Source organism: Lagopus muta, chromosome 2 (genome assembly GCF_023343835.1).
Source record: "Lagopus muta isolate bLagMut1 chromosome 2, bLagMut1 primary, whole genome shotgun sequence".
Taxonomy (NCBI): Eukaryota; Metazoa; Chordata; class Aves; order Galliformes; family Phasianidae; genus Lagopus; species Lagopus muta.
In genome coordinates, this window is record NC_064434.1 from 57,523,239 (window position 1) to 57,540,007 (window position 16,769).

The 16,769-nt window shown below is 37.1% G+C and overlaps 1 protein-coding gene across 1 annotated transcript in view; it reads left to right on the forward strand.

Moving 5' to 3' along the window:
• The first annotated feature begins 666 nt into the window (after positions 1–666).
• Positions 667–16,769, forward strand: part of VTA1 (vesicle trafficking 1) — a 28,463-nt gene continuing 12,360 nt past the window's right edge. Inside the window, exons 1-5 of the mRNA XM_048936360.1 lie at positions 667–845; positions 10,892–10,986; positions 12,891–13,018; positions 13,615–13,690; positions 15,752–15,863. Coding sequence (XP_048792317.1) covers positions 737–845; positions 10,892–10,986; positions 12,891–13,018; positions 13,615–13,690; positions 15,752–15,863 — 520 coding nt within the window. The 5' untranslated portion in view covers positions 667–736. The remainder of the gene's footprint in view (positions 846–10,891; positions 10,987–12,890; positions 13,019–13,614; positions 13,691–15,751; positions 15,864–16,769) is intronic.

Here is a 16,769-nt window from a genome sequence, read left to right on the forward strand (position 1 = left end):
TAGCATGCCTGTGTTTCAGCATGGTGCTGATTTTAACTCAAGTATTTAGCAATTACTTGAGATGATCCCGAATCCTTTTTTTCCCTATTATGGAAAGAATTACATAATAAACCTGGGGTTTCTTTGATATGATTCTGTTTCTTTACAGAATGAAGTCTGTCTCCCAGAACACCCTAAGAAGTATTTCTGTGGCTTACACAAAAACTGTAAGTGCTTCTTTCACTTTTTCATTGTTTTCCTGCCTCATTTCCTCCAGCAGCACTCAGCGCAATCCCTGGCGCATGAGTTGGCAGTCAGCTTAGTCTCTAGCCAGACATCACACCCGCTTCAATTCTCACTTAACGAGGAGCCATAATTGCTTCTTCCATCATCTTCAGTGAAACACATTCAGTACACCCAGAAAATGGCGTGACTGCCTTTGCGTCAAATGTACAGCTGCTTTGCGCCAGCCAGCTTCTACACTAAACTCCTACAAGCACTCCTTGACGTTTGTTCATGTTCTCGTCCTCCGGACACGCTTACTAGGGCCACCAGGATCCCGACATGGGCTGGGCCTCCGTTAGCTAGCAGGCGACGCATCACGCCTCCCGCCCAGCAGGGGGCGCTCTTTCCGGGAGCCGCGCCATCAGCAGCCCCGCGCACGCGTCCCGACGCCCCGCGCCGGAAGCGGAAGCGACCGGCTCCAAGCTCGGGAGCGAGAGCAGCCGCAGCCCGTTGTTGTTGTGGTCGCCGCGCGATGGCAGCCACGGCGCTTCCTCCGCTGCCGCCGCAGTTCAAGAGCATCCAGCACCATCTGCGGACCGCGCAGGAGCTGGACAAGCGCGAGCCGGTGGTGGCGTATTACTGTGAGTGCTGCGGTCGCAGCGCTGCGCCGTCCCGCCTGCCCCAGGCCCAGCTGGTCGCGTCCCGCCCCACCCCGCCGCTCCCCCCGGGCAGCGGCAGTTGGTCCCGGCGCAGCGTTCTCCTTCCGCCGCCGGTGGGGCTCGCTGGGTGCGGGTCGGGCCCTCTTTTTGGGGCGGTGCCGTGCTCTTCCCGGTAGCAAGCCTCAGTGCGCTGTTCTTCTGTTTCTGAAAGATAAGCATCGTAGCAGATAGGTCTGAAGCCTGAATAGGTGTTTGTGCCCACGTATGTAGAGCAAATGCATTCTGCCTTAAGATAGTTCTAGCAGATATCTTGCAAAACTAACCCGGGGGTCTTTTCAGAGATTTTCTCCTGCTGAAAAGGCCTCCTGCGTGATCTGTTTCTGAGTAAGCAACTTGGAATCGAGAGTCTTCAACCTTAATGATGTTTGTTTTCTGTCAAGCTAGTACTGATACTTCTTTGGGGTTCTTGAAGCAGGGAGAAGTGGCTCGGTTTTATTCAATTTCATTGCAATGAGAAGAACAAAAATCGTTCTCTCCTATGTAAGTCTTTCAGACTAACCCGTCTAATCCACTGATTGTCAGGGTGTGAGCTGTGAGCCTTCCTTTCTCAAGGATTTACACCTCTTACCAGGAAATGTCAGACTGTTGTAAGTCACCTTCAACATCTGTGTCACAGTTGATGACAACACCTGAAAGATCCCTAAAGCTAACAGGTCATAAATAGGTTCAAACTGCAGTCAGCAGAAGTCTTTATGTGTCTTTATGTGGTTTTCTTTTTTCAATATATTTATTTTACATAGAGCTAAAAGAAAGAAATATTTCTCACTTGAAAAAAGGTTCAGAACATCTTTGTTTTGAGCTTTTGAAATACACTTCAGAGGGGGTGTATATATTTTCAGTAACAAATTGTGTGAGAAAAGCTACCTGTGTGCTGGAATGCACCAGCACAGCACTGCTGTGTGTGTCTGGAAACAGGTATATGGCAAGGCCAGATATATGGCAAGGGCCAGACTGGAGGTGAGGTACAGCAGTCAGCTGACAGGACTCTGTGGTGCAAGCTCATGTGATGGGACAGTGCTGCAGTTCTGCCAGAGGGCTGCTTGCACAGCTGCTGCATGAGGGGGAACATCTACAACTCAGTAATATGTTGAATGCAACTGTCAGACTGGAGATGTGAGTTAAGGTGTTTTTAGTTTTGGACTATTGCCACCAGTGGGTCATCTACAGCCAAAAGTTTTCCTCCTAATGATAACATCTTCATGGCACTGTTGTTTTGAGTGTGAATATCTATTGGGTATGTGTTTTTTAATTCTACTTGTATATTTCTGAAAGTAAGAGCTGTTACAGAAGCTGATTTGAATACTAGAAGGAACTGAATTCTGGTAAGATGTATTTCCAACCTGAAATATTACTGTCTGTACTACAGCAATAAAATGTCAGAAGGAACTACTTAGTGCTCGTGTTAATATTCTGTGTATCTTCAGCATCTATTGATGCCAAAGGTGTATTTTTGTAGATTGGAATTTGTATGGCAGTTGCACATTTCTTTGGCATGTATCACTTTAAACTTTCTCTCACTTTTTTTTTTTTTTTGAGTTCATCTGAAGCATTAAGTTAGCATAAACCAGAACGGCCACCCAAGGAAGACATTGTATTACTCTGGCTTCACATTCCTACTCTAAAGATACTTGAGGCAAATCTTTATGTAATTGTATGGTGGACAACGACAAGATATTTCAGCTGGGCCCATTGCACTGCTGCTTAAACAGCTGTTCTTGTGTAAAGCCAAGGAACAAGCTTAGGGAGAAAGCAGGATTCATTCATTTTGATGTTGCTGGCTTGTGTTGATTTAAAGAAAATACAATTTAATAGGTGTTAACCTCTGTTTTAGACAATACAGATAGCAGCAAGGGTGCTTTGTGTTTTTTGGGCAACCATATTGTTTTCAATATGAAAAATAAAATACTACAGAATAACATGGATGCTGTTGTGCAGCTTACCACATTTAATGTTTTACTTTCTAGAAATACTGCTGAAATTAAGATCCAGTTTTATTTCTTGTGGTTCTGCATATTCCTTGCAAACCCTTCACGCTTCACCATGTTTTTGGGCATTCAAATTCACATATCAATTAGCTGTTGATTTGTACACAATAATCTCACAAGATGATTCTCCTCTTAGATCGGAAATCTGTAGTTAATCAAGTGTTCAGGACTGTTATAATCAACGCTTTCTGTTAATATCTGTACTGTTCCACCTGACACTTTTTTCACAGTTCTTATTATTTTATTGATTAAAGTCATACTGTAGGTGTTTCATGTCAGGGTCACGTTTTCAGTTGATTGAATAGGTATAAGGGAATACCAGGAAGTTAGGCTACATAGATTGCACAGCCAAAAGAATATGTGATTTGTAGTCAGTAAAATAAGTTTTAAAAAACAAAACAAAACCAACAAAGAAACAAAACTGAAGTGAGTGTGACTCTTTACTTTGAAGATGTTGTGGTGTAAACACAAGGAGGCAGGCTTTGATAAAAAATGCCTTGTCTGTGTAATTACTGAAGCAGTCTCTAAACTGTGCTACAGTTTTATTGAAAAGTTACTTTTTTGAAGGACTGCATGGTTTGAGAGGTAGCTCTGTCTTCTGAAAACATCTGCGTTTATACTTACAGCAAACGTTTTCTTAATAGCCATTTATTCAGGCATTCGGTAGTGTTGGAGTAGTAAATCTTTTCAAAGATGGTTGGTTGTGCTGTTTATTTAATACTTGTGTACTTGTTGTTCATTGATGTTTTAATTAAAGAAAACATTGACAGAGCACCAGTGAGTTGCCAAAAAAAAAAACATAGGTGCTAAGTGATATGCAACCTACAATGCAATTTACATTGGGTCCTAAAACCCAATGTCAGTGCAGCATGAAATCATATTTTAGTAGCTTCTGCAAAGCAGGACTGTGATTGTTTTTGTTCTTCAGTGTGGCACATTTCAGAATTCATTAATGCAAATCAGTAGACTTGATCTATCTAAAAAGGTGTGAAGAAAACCCCACTGTTCTCAAATTCTTCATATACAAAACCACAATAAAAGTCCATCTGAAGAATATTGCTATTGTGTTGATGGTTGTTTGTTTGTTTTTTTAATGGGACTCTGTGAGAGAGAAAAGCAAAGGAAGTATTTGGGTTTTTGTTGTTGATTTTTTTTTTTTCCTCCCCAATGCTAGTCTTAAATCAAAAGTCATTCAGCTCTTAATAGAAATACCCATCTGTTAAATTTGACTGTAAATTTCAGGTTTAATCAGACATCCATGAAATACTCTTTTCAATGTAAACCAATTCTAAAAAACACAATTCTATAGGAGGAAAAAAAGACAAAACGGAGTTTATGGAATATGACAGAGTCAGAACTTTGGGAATATAGATTTGCTGTCTAATTTATGATTAAAATACTGTTAATTTTTCTTAAAGTTCCCTTCTCAAATCAGAAAAGCAATAGCTGATACCCTGAGTGTTCTCAAGGCCTAGCAGTCCCAGTTCTGCTCTTTGTGGTAAGAAAGATGCTCTTAGTTCTTTTATCGTCTTTTTTGCCCTTCAGTTACCTCTTGTCCTGGGAAGCCCAGAACTGACCCCAGCACTCTTGTCTCACTAGTCCTTTGTAAATGAGAGGGATCAACTTCCTGAGCCTACTGGTAGTGCTTCTAGGGCAGCACAGGATGCTGTAGGCAGGTAAGGTCAGGAAGCACGAGTGCATTTTGGAAACGTAATTCACAGTCATGCCCCTTTAGAGTGCTTTGGTTCACTTCACAGAGTAGTTTGTGTGCGTAAAATAGATTTCTTCTGGTTTTAATAAAACTGGAAGGCGTTCTGCAGAAGTGCTTCAAATTGTGATCTAATCACTAAAAGCGTTTTATCCGTATGACTTGAGCACAACTGGTCCAAAGTGTCTGCCTTCTACTTTTGCCCTCTTGAGATCTCAATTACTACAGATTCTATAGTCGAGGTAGTTTTTCTATTTTAATTTCATTATATTAATTAGAATAAAGAGAGAAGAAAGTACTGAGAGCAAAAGCTATACAAAGGCTTTCTTAGTGAAATTTTGTGCTATTGCCTCTTTCCCTGTGGCCCACACTTCTCTTCCTTTGCTAGATTTCTCCTTAAACTAATTTCACTTGAAAATAAGTAAGTAATTTGTATTCTCTGGAAAGTTTCAGATTTTGAGTTGATGCTAACAGCCTAATACTTGCCTTCACTTTCACCAATTTCCTTCAGTATCATATAATGGAGAGGATGTGTAAAACTTTTCAAACTTTGTCAATGCTCTTGAATCTATTTTAATGTCTCTTACTTCAAAAACTTTGAGTTGGCCATGGAGAAACAGCCTTTATTCATAATCTTCATGCAGAAAGTGGTATGTTCATGAAAGCAAGAATAATTCATTTTCTACATTTGATGCATTCTTTATGAAAATTCTTTGAGTACAATCCAAGTTCATGGTTTTTATGTCCCCTGCTGCCCACGTTTCTATTGAGGCTGTTGCTTTTCTGTGCCGGTTAGCAAACTTTTTTCTTTTGTCAGTGGTTTGATGGCGTGAAGAGAAAGGTGTAGAATATGGATGAATAATATATATTGCAGAGTAAAAATGCCTTCATCTCTTAATTGGAATTGAAAAATGAAGAAAACTTAATAGAAATGATTTTGTAAATATTTACTATAATTGTATAATAAGTGAATGGAAAGAATATTAAGAGTAATTCCCGACATAAACTTCTTTTTCAGTATTAGAAGATAATCAGCTGGGGGGAAAAGAACAATAATCTTTAAATCCTGGTAGACCAGGTAAAAGCTAGATAATAGGACAGAAATGAGAATATGGAATCAGTGTGTTGTTCTCCAGTATTTTTAGTTGGCATGGCTAGTTTAAAGTGGGAGTGGAAGGAGTTTCAGTTGTTTCCCAAATATAAATCTGAAATAACTTAATGTGTGTTAGGAATGAATGGCTAGCACATACTGAAGACAAAATACTCTCTCTAAAATTGTGCTGTGCATTAGCAAAGGAAAAATAACATGGTATTTCGTGACAAATAAAAGCAGAGAGGTTTTTGTAAAGCTTGCTGTATAATTCCTTCCAGCACACCCACACTTAGTATTTACAGAACAAAGATTAAGGGCAACAAATCAAGACATAAATTTTGTAGTTGCCTTGGCAAAACATTTTTCTGAGAATGACTGCTTGCCAAGTCTTTATGAATTTGAAGATAAATGTCCTGTCTGCAAACTGAGTGCAAACCCTCTTTAGGTAATGATTGGTGAAACAGTTCTGTCTTTGTGTGTCAAAAATTGCAAGTGACTTTAGCTCTGCTTAAAATATTAACATTTAGATATAAGCAGTATGTTGTTGTCTTTGCCTCTTTTGTCCCTTTATTTATGCATCTGCTCCTTTTGTTGGCCACCTGAAGATCTTTTTTGATGCTTGGTTTGGATAAGGGAAACAAAAAATGTAGGTTGTAAATGCAGATTATGCACTTAAAAGCTGTTTTATGCACTGATCTATAAAAGCCCTAGTAATTGTATTTGTGTGTTTGTTCTCTGGTGTTCTAAACCTTCATCACAAAGATGATATAGAGATTATATAGATATAGATATAGAGCTGAATAGAGATTACAGTTACATTTAACTTATTTTCAAGAGTGGCTGCATTCTCTGAATGCTTTATTTAGGCTTTAAAATCTTGAAAATTTTTGCGGCCACAAAGCACTGTTTTAATTATCTTTTTATATCAGACTTTTCAGCACATTGGCTTCTAACTGATGAAATTTAGTATCAGAAGTTGCCAAGCTCCCTTCTGGTTTAAAAGCCTCTTGTCCTATCACTGTCAGACTATGCAAAAAATCAGTCTTCCTCCTGCTTATAAGCACCTTCCAAGTAATGGAAGGCTACAGTGAGATCTCCCCAGAGCCTTCTGTTCTCCAGGCTTAACAAGCCTGGCTCTTTCGTTCTTTCTTCATAGAAGAGGTGCTCCAGCCCTGTGGTCATCCTCATGGCTCTCTTCTGGACCCACTCCAGTTCTGTATCTGTCTTGTTCTGGGGCCTGGATACAGTACTCTAGGGCCTCCCAAAGGCAGAGTAGCAGAGGACAATCAACCTCCTTTGCCCTGCTGGCCATCACTCTTTTGATGCAGCCCTGGATACAGTCAGCCTTCTGGACTGCAAGCACACTCTGCTGGCTTATGTTTGGGGTTGCCCCGACCCAAATGCAATGCCTTGTATTTGATGTTGTTGAACCTCATTAGATTCACATGGGCCTACTTTTCAAGCCTGTCCAGGTCTCTCTGAATGGCATCATTTCCTTCTGTTGTATCAACTGCACAGCTCAGCTTGGTATCATCTATGAAACTGCTGAGGGTGCACTTGATCCCACACTCCTGGTCATTAATAAAGATTTTGAAGACCAAGACCAATGACTGGGGGATGCCAGTCATTACCAGCCTCCAGTTTTGACACCTTGATTCTAGAGTTGTTAATAGGAAAGTGATGTAGGTAGAGAATGTTGCTTGGAGTCACCCACAGTGCCAACTTACATAGAGAAAAAGAAAATGTTATCTGTAACTATTGTCCTCTGAGCTGCATTCTCATAGTATTCAAAGCTCTTCTGTTTTTTTCATTGGAGTGCAAGGAGTTTCTGAGGTTTTTCTCAGCCTCTGAAATCCAAAGAGAAGAGAGGACTGGCTTTTCAGGTCTGCCTATAAAGTAGGAAGATGCCACAGTCTTGTAAATACACCTTATGGGATGTTATCAAGGAAAACAATTACCTTGCTTTCACTGTTTAGAAAGATATATCATTGATGAATGTGGAAAAAGCAGTCTGTATGTATATAACAGAAGAGTAACAGATTCAAATAAGTAGTTCTTATAATGATGAAACTGGTCCTCAAGATTTCCATTTATATGGAAACAAAGAATTCTTTTATATAAAATCATTTTAGAAGAGGTATGAAGACATTCTTCAGTGTATTACAGAAATCTGTATTCAGTAATGATCAGGGGTTTGCAAAATTGATGTCACCATAAAGCATAACAATCTATTACTAGTTTACTGTTCTCTGAAAATGTCTGATATTTGTATCTGTCAAAGAGAAATAACTCATCTGGGTAGTCTGTAGGCCTAGCATAGTTACATAAATTCTGAAGTTTTATATTATAAAGTCATATAATAAAATGTGTTCAGAGAAGCATTCAGTAAAATATGTACATAAAAATGAATTTAATTGAAGATTATAAGCACTGTTGTATGACTATGGTACTTTAGTTGGCAGTAGACTCAAATTAATGTGAGTGCCTTTAAAAATGAATCTGTGTCTTTCTGTGTTTTGATTTCTTTAGAATATAATTTAAATTTACACATATCAACTGCATAATGTAAATATTAACATGACATCCTGAAGATAAATAGCTACATATCAGTAGTTAATTTAATATTAGCATTGTATAATAACTACACAGCAAAAACTTTCATTGGTCATGATGAGTTCTTTCAGTTCTTCATGGCCTTAATTTGTTCCTGAATTTTGACTTGGAGTAGAATTTTAAATGGTTATTCTTTATGGAAAACTTGAGTAGAAAGGTACTCTCTTGTTTCACCAATTATTAACATGAGAGTGGGCATTAGAGAGCACAAGTCCTTTGGTTTTGATTTGGGTTGTTGTTGTTTTTTTGTGTTTTTGTTGTTGTTGTTTTGTCTTTAAATGATTGGACAACGCAACAGCTTTACTGTTCAAAAGTTTTTCAGCTTTATTGTCCTATATAAGGAATGTATTTGGCTTGAGTGTTGTATATGAAACATGAAATACTACTGTTAAAATATAGAAAAAAGAATTAAATTGAGATGCTTACAAGCAGGACATAGATAGTGATATATAGAAATCTTATTTTATTTGACAAGCTAATAATGGACAGAAAATGCAGGCAAACTTTTCAGGATATAGTGTTTTGTTTCACAGGAAGCATCAGGTTAGGCGCAGATGGTTTTATACGTATATTTCCTGGGAGGAAGAAAATAGGCTCTTTCTATTTCTTTTTATCTCTGTATGATGTGCTGCTTGAAAGTTAAGAGGTGATAAAGCTGTGAGGCAGTTAATGTTCCCTAGCACAAATCCTTTGAAGGGTAGAGGCATTAGGATGTGCCATCAGGATCTGCTTTTGAAAGTAGTTTGCAGGACTTCCTTGACCATTAAGCATGAGAGTTAAATTAGAGTGGTTTTGTGGAAGAATGTTCTCCGCTTGGTTACTGAATGACCTGTATGTTATCCTTGTCTGTGTATTTTAATTCTAGTAAATAATGCTTATTTGGCTTTATCTGCTATTTTCCAAAGCATATAAAGTTCTACTGTGTGCTTACATTAAATTCATGGCTTTTGGTAATTCTGTTCATTTGTTTTAATCAGAGGATGGTAATCATTCATTCTTAAAGTCATAGGAAAGCCTGGAAACTTTACACATAGGGAAAGGTCTGTAAAGGCTGTTTTGTCTGATTTAAACATCAGGTTTGCTTAGAAAGCTAATTAGTTCCTTCTACATTAAGTTCCTTTTTTGAGGCATGTCTTTACACTGTGTGTGTGTGTGTATGTGTGTGTGTGTGTGTGTGTATACACACATGAGAGTTGTATGAAAGCCATTTGTGTTCAATTGACTCGAAGCTTATATTTTAAAGAGTTGCATAGGAGGATAATGTTTATTTAGTAGAGCAGGTAGTATTGCATCATGGTGATGCAGACAGTCATCCATTTGAAATCAGCAGGAATTCTCATTGTAGGAATATGTTCAGAAATAGTATTTCCCGATGTGAGAGCTGCTTCAAAAGCAATGCTTCCTATTTTATTATGTTGACCTATGCACTGGAGATGGATGTTGGTGGTATGGCAGTAGAAGTTGAACCTTCTTGACTATACTGTTGCTATGCATCAGATGGCAGCAGAGGGGCAGCCTGACAAAATGACATCTGTTGTGGAGATGCATGTGAAGCAAAGGTGTGTCACTGAATTCCTCAGTGGAGAAAAAATGACACCTATTGACATTCATCAACACTTGCTGAATGTTTCTGGAGAGACCAAATTGTGGATGTGAGCACAGTGAGGCAGTGGGTGATGTGTTTCAGCGGTGGCTACAGTGGATCACTTCCACTGGTGCAGCATGACATGCAGGTTCTTGTTCATCGCTGGTAGAAGATGCATGGCTAATGGTGGTGAATATGTTGAAAAATAGTTTTGTAGCTGAGGATTGGCTCTATCAGTGTTATTATGCTCTTTGTCTCTGTTCTAGTTTCCATGAAAATAAATAGGAGGAATGCTGTTGTGGTTTAACCAGGCAGGTGGCTGAGCACCGCACAGTCAACACATTCCCCCCTTCCCAGTGGGATAGGGAAGAGAATCAGAAAAACAAAGCAAAACCCTTGGGTTGAGATAAAACTATTTACTAAGATAGAGAAAAGGAAAAGAAAAATAATTGACTCTGTATGTGTATATATATGTACATATGAAATGCGTTTAACAAGTGATGCATAAGCAATTGCTCACCATCCCTGACTGATGCCCACCTAGCCTCCCAAGCAGCAAAAGAGAGTGAGATGAGCCCCTATCTGCTTCAGAACTCCTTCCGCATGATGTCATATGGTATGGAGTATCCCTTTGGCCAATTTAATTCAGCTGCCCTAATTCTGTTCTGTTCCAGCTCCATAGGCCCTTCACTGCAAATGGCCTTGGCTCAGCAGCAACTATAACATCAGCGTGTTATCTCCAAAGAAAACAATTCCATCCCAGCTGAAACTATGACAGATACTTTTGAAGCAACCTACGTATCTCTGGAAGTTTGACTATATCTACCTGTCAGTGCTTAGCTTCACTGTACTCGTGTATTGCTTCATTGTTGAGTCTGTCTTTCAGATATGATGGGGAATGCAGTTTGTTTACTGAGCTGTGGGTTTTGCCTTAGCTACTCACGCACTCTTGATTTTTTTCTTCTGTGTTTTGTCTACTTTAAGGTCGTTTGTATGCAATGCAAACAGGGATGAAGATTGATAGTAAAACCCCAGAATGCCGCAAATTTTTATCTAAACTTATGGATCAGTTGGAAGCTGTAAGTAGAATCTATTGTTGTCCTCTGAAATTGTTCATGATATTTTAATATTCATGGTATTTTAATGACTAATGAGGCTTCTCCAAATGCTGTCTTTTCTCTGTCAGCATTCATTGGTGCAACTGTTCTGTATGAGGACATACTGTAAGAATGTGGGTTGTGTGTAATAATAAATAAGCAGGAGAACTGAGAGGAGGTAAAACTGCGTGTATGTGTATATATATGTATGTTTGTATATATGTGCATGTGTAAGCATGCATGAGCATAAATTTAACTTCCTGTTGAAGGCTTATATTATCCCTTTTGATACTGCAGCAAACAAATCTGCCTTCAGTATTCAGTTACTCCTGTTCAAATTATGAAAGATTAGAAAAACCTATAATTTAATCCCTGAATTACTGATAAAATTGTGACAGCTGGTGCTAAGACGTCAGTTCCTTTTATGTAGCCAGGTGATGGAAAATAGGACAGAATGCTTTGGAGCAGGTAAAATGAAGCATTTTCAGAGCTGGGAAGCCTGAGCATATTGACAAGTTAATGTGTTAGTAGTACTTCTACAGTAATTTAATAGCAACCAGTTTCAGTCTGCCTGTACCAGCAGGGGGCACAAAGGGGTGTTGCAGATCTGCTCTAATGGTTCTTGCAGCTTTCTGTGGCTTGCTGTAATTGATTATTTTATGGATTAAGACAGAAACTTACAACTGCAAATGATCCTGAATTATATAGTAGCAGAGAATAAAATGATGTAGATACATGTGGAAATTACTCAATGTTTTTATTTACAAAAATTTTCATACTATTCTAAATCTGTGTAATTAAATATTAAATATTTTGTTTCAAATATATATATATCCTGCAACTTATGAAGTGTAATTTTGTTTTTCTCCTGTGCACTATAATTTGTAAAGTGAATAATTATTGAAAAGTATATTGAGTATGAGTTTGACAAAAGTCTACAGATTTGAAATACCCCTTACAAAGTTTATTTTTTACTACTGAAATATTTTTTTAAAACGTTCTATGTATTAAAAAGTTGACAAGAGAATAATATTATGGAAATACAGCTTGCATGATTGAATGTTCCTCATGCTCACTCTGAAAAATAACAGCCATTCAGATACTGTTTTTAAATCTTGGCAAAATAAAGATTACCGGTTAATATCATGCAGTGTTCCTGTTTTTGTCCTCTGAGGATGACCTGAGATTTCCTTATATTCAAACAGTAAGCCTATTCAGAAGCTGTAAATCCACCTGTTGTAACTGTTAGTGGGTTATTTGCTTTGCTGATTTTTATTAGGAAGCCTGGGGATTCTTGTAGTCCAGCATATTTGAAAAGAGGTCTTTCAAATGAAGTACGCTGCTTAGACTGAAAATTCCAGTAAATCCATAGGTCACTAGATCAGTTAAGGTGGGGCTTGGACTTGGTGAAAGGTATAATGTACTGCTGTGAAATACTTTGCAGAAGAGATGATATTTAATGACTCTGCCCTTCAGTACCTTTACAAACCGTACTTTATAATTTGAACTGTGCTTAATTGTGATACATGCTTCAGAACACTTGGTCTTTTGGATAGTAAGGGGAAAAATATCCGTAGCTATTCCTTCAGAATGTTATGGTTACGTATCATTGTGTTTGTTTTAAGATTCAATTTTTCTTTTAAAGGACTAGAAGATAGTATGAAGAGCTACTTAATATTTTTCTCTCTAAAACAACGTGCTTGCTCTTTGGCATGGTCCTTTAGCATTTGTTATGTTAGAAGTTGGAGATCTTAAAAATAATTAGTGTTTATGGTTTCTCTTTTCAGTTGTACTAAATCAGCAGCTGCTTCTTGTATTTGACTTAGATTAAAGTGCTAGGGTCTAATAATGTAATGAATATATTTTTTTCAACTTTTTTTTTTCAGATGAAAAAACAATTTGGTGATAATGAAGCAATTACTCAGGAAATTGTTGGTTCTGCTCATGTGGAGAATTATGCTTTGAAAATGTTTTTATATGCAGACAATGAAGACAGAGCTGGGCAGTTTCATAAGTAGGTGAAAATCTTTGCTCTGTTGTAAGAATTAAGATCTATCCAAGCTCTTGTTAATTTGACTGCAAGCATCTCAGAAAAATCCATTTGTTACTATTTTGGTATCTAACTTGACCATTTAACTGGTATCCTTCATCTTGTGTTATTGAAGTGGTTGCTCACATACTGGTGAACCTTCTAAAACGTAGACTGATACTGAACTTAGTTAAATATATGGAAATTGTATATTGAAGTGTTTGTGATGATGCGTGTTGTTTGAGTTATAGTGGTCACTACAGCACACTGATGATTTGGCTGGACTTTTTCCTAGGTAGTACAGGATGTCCAATGTCCTATATTGAACATTCCAAATTAGAAACTAAGTGCAGAACTTATGACCTGCCTTAAAAATTGCTGAAGAATTTTTCATAGTGATCATAAGACTACTCAGTATATTCCTAAATATAGACATCATGAAGTAAATCTTGTAGCATCAGATTAAAAGAAAGTTTAAGTGACAATCGATTTGAAACTAGCCAATCTAGAATGAAAGCTGACAAAAAGTAATCCTAAGAAGATGATATTACCGAGGTAATGAAATGCTTTCTTTTTCACAGAAACATGATAAAGTCCTTTTACACTGCCAGTCTCCTGATAGATGTTCTGACAGTATTTGGGGAGCTCTCTGAAGAGGTAAGTATTAGGGATTTTGGTGTAAGTTGATTGCTTTTCCTAGCACAGTTGCAGGTTACTGTTATAGTTCTGCAATTTTTTGAAAATAGTTCATGAATATGAGCTTCAGAGAACATACGTCATAATTCTGTAGTCAAATTCATGTTACTAAATCATAAGAAATTGTAGTAAGCATTTCAAATTATATGAAATGTTAGATAACAGTTGTCTTTTAGAAGATGCTTCATGTCTTAAAAATATACTAATAATATCTGTAATGCCTCATGAATACAGGATTATGTCAAATGAGAATGATTATAGGGAGAAATGTTGCAAGGTTCCTACCTGTTCCACCTTCCCCTTTTCATCCTACAAGCAAGATCTGTAATGCTAATTACTGAGTTGGAATTATATACAATTTTAGCTAAAATAGATATTTTTGGTGTTATAATAAATTTTACTATTAAAAGGTGGTATGTTAAGTTGGAAGGGCATGAATTTACTTTTAAAAAAAAAAAAGGGATTGATGTCTGATCATTTGGACATGAATATTTAAAAAATACTCTCTAACAAAGAAGCATAGATTTGTTTTAGCATTCTTCAGCAAAACATGTGCAGTCAAAGAAGTTTTCCAGAACTGATGAACAAGATTGCAGTTCCTCTTATTAAAACGTACTTAATAAAAGTTTTAAAGCAAACTTTTCAGTTAGTTGTCTCGTCAGCTCTCTGTTGTTTGTGTTCCACAGGAGAATTAATATTGGATATGGTGGAGCAGATATTCTTAATAAAGTATTCCTTGTTCTGAGAATTAAAATGGAAGTGTTGTTTGCTAAATTAATTGAATAAGAAACTCACTTTGGAAATGTAGTGATATAGTTGATAACTTCTGTCAAAGAGAAAAAAATAGGGAAAGTTACTACTGACTGGGGACTTGGGGGTTGGACACGATGATCTCTGGAGGTCCCTTCCAACCCCTACAATTCTGTGATTCAATTCTGTGACTGGTGGAGACAATTTTCAAAAACTGCCAAAGGAAGAATAAAACCTTGAAAAATAAATAAGGAAAAACAGTGATACTTCACAGTTTGCAATAGAATCAGCAAGTGCTGATCACATAAGTGCTAATATTTGTCAGGCCAACTAAATCTGTATAACTAATCAAAAAGTATTTTTATTTCTTGTATGCATGAGTGCTATAGGATTCTCTTCTTCCGCTAGTAGAATTTCCTTACAAACAAAAGTTCTTTAGCTTTCTAAGCCTGTGACAAGATCTGGTTATGTTGGTCCCAAACTATTTAATGCCCTGTTTGGAATAAAGAGACTAGACATCCTATATAAAGATGCCTCACATTCAACCTTGCAATGAACAGCCTATTATTTCTTGCTGATGTCTTTCATCTGGTTTAAGTAGTGCTATAAAGATATTATATTAAAATATTTTATATCTAGAATATCCTGTACATACCATATTAGTCCACAACTACACCAACCTTTCTGTTTTAATGGTTTCAAATACCTACTTGTAATTTAAAATAATGTAATTTTAAAAAATCCAATGCTATTGATTGGAATTTGCACTCTGTTTCAGATGATTATTTATTTCAGATTAAAATAATAAAGTTTATGGGGATATATGTGAAAGAACACTATCAGTAATTACTATGCAGTGCACTGTCTTCCACGCTAGATGATGTTTGTATTATTGATTTCCTTGTTCTGACATACTGTACTAATTGAAGATCTGTGCATTTTCATTTCATTCTGAGATCCTACTAGAGCTGTTCTTTTTATATATGTTTTAATTCACTGATTAATTTCACATGCATTACCCTTAAATGAGCTTCAAGTGCCAGCATTTTAATAATCTCTTGTCTGGATGAAAAATACAGGTTTTAAAAAATTGCATTTTTTTTGCATATGCACAGGTGGATGGAATATCCTAGATTCAAAATTATTGCAGAAATGGAAGGAGAAGCAATAGAAAAAATGTATTCCATTGTACCAACCTGTTATGATACTTCCATGAATACATTAAGTCAAAGAAGTGAGTGATTAAAATAACTGGCCATTTACCTTTCCCAGAATGTTCAGCACAGAAAGTATGCCAGGTGGAAAGCAGCATACATTCATAACTGCTTGAAAAATGGAGAGACTCCTCAGCCTGGACCTATTGGAATGGAAGGAGAGACTTTTGGTATGTATTTCCATTTTTTCTTCTTAAAAGCTGAGGGCTCTTACCTCTGTAGAGGAGATAAATCTGACTTGGTAGTGAACTGGCTACATGATGCTTTGGCTGATGCAAGTTCATATTTTGTGATCAAATAGAGTATGTTACAGTTTGACTACCAAGCTACTGGTTATCATTTTTTCGTTACTTAAAGATACCCTTCATATTTGGTCACTGGAATGGAGATCTTATGCAATGTCTTATGTTTCAGTCTTGTCATAGCTATATTTCAAATCAAGCATTATCAAACTTAGTCTTTCTTCAACGTGTGATCTTTTTCAAGGCAGTTTTTTGTTTGCTTTTAACTGGTGGTGCAGCTGCAGTGCAAGACCTATGACGCAACTACATGTGCAAACATCACCACATTTTTGTAAGACAGATTACACCAATTTCTTTAGAATACAGTGGAGAAGATATGACAAAAAGTCTTTGATAGTGGATGCTAAAGCTTTAAATGAGTGATTTTTAGTGATTAAGTTCATAGCTATAGGAATGTTTACAAAGCTCACCAGATTATGTACAATTTCTAATTGTGAAAAATATATTTATAAGCAAACATTACATCTCTTTGGCTAAAAAAAAATTATTTATGCAACTTGTATACGATAACTGGTTCTCAGCAGCGGTAGACGGTATTTTTTGTCATTTTCTTAATGTACAGGCCAAAGTAGCTGACTTATTCAGGACTGCAGAATAAAGTATTATTGGAGGGAAAACAGAATTCAGATTTATAACCTTAGTCCACATCGCAGATCATTGAAAGTGAAAAGGTGAAGATTGTTGCTTTCGTTGCCAAGTAACATGGAGACGAAGAAGGTAAATTTTAGCTGAATGAGCTAAAATTTACAAAAGTGTTCACAGGAAGTCTACAAT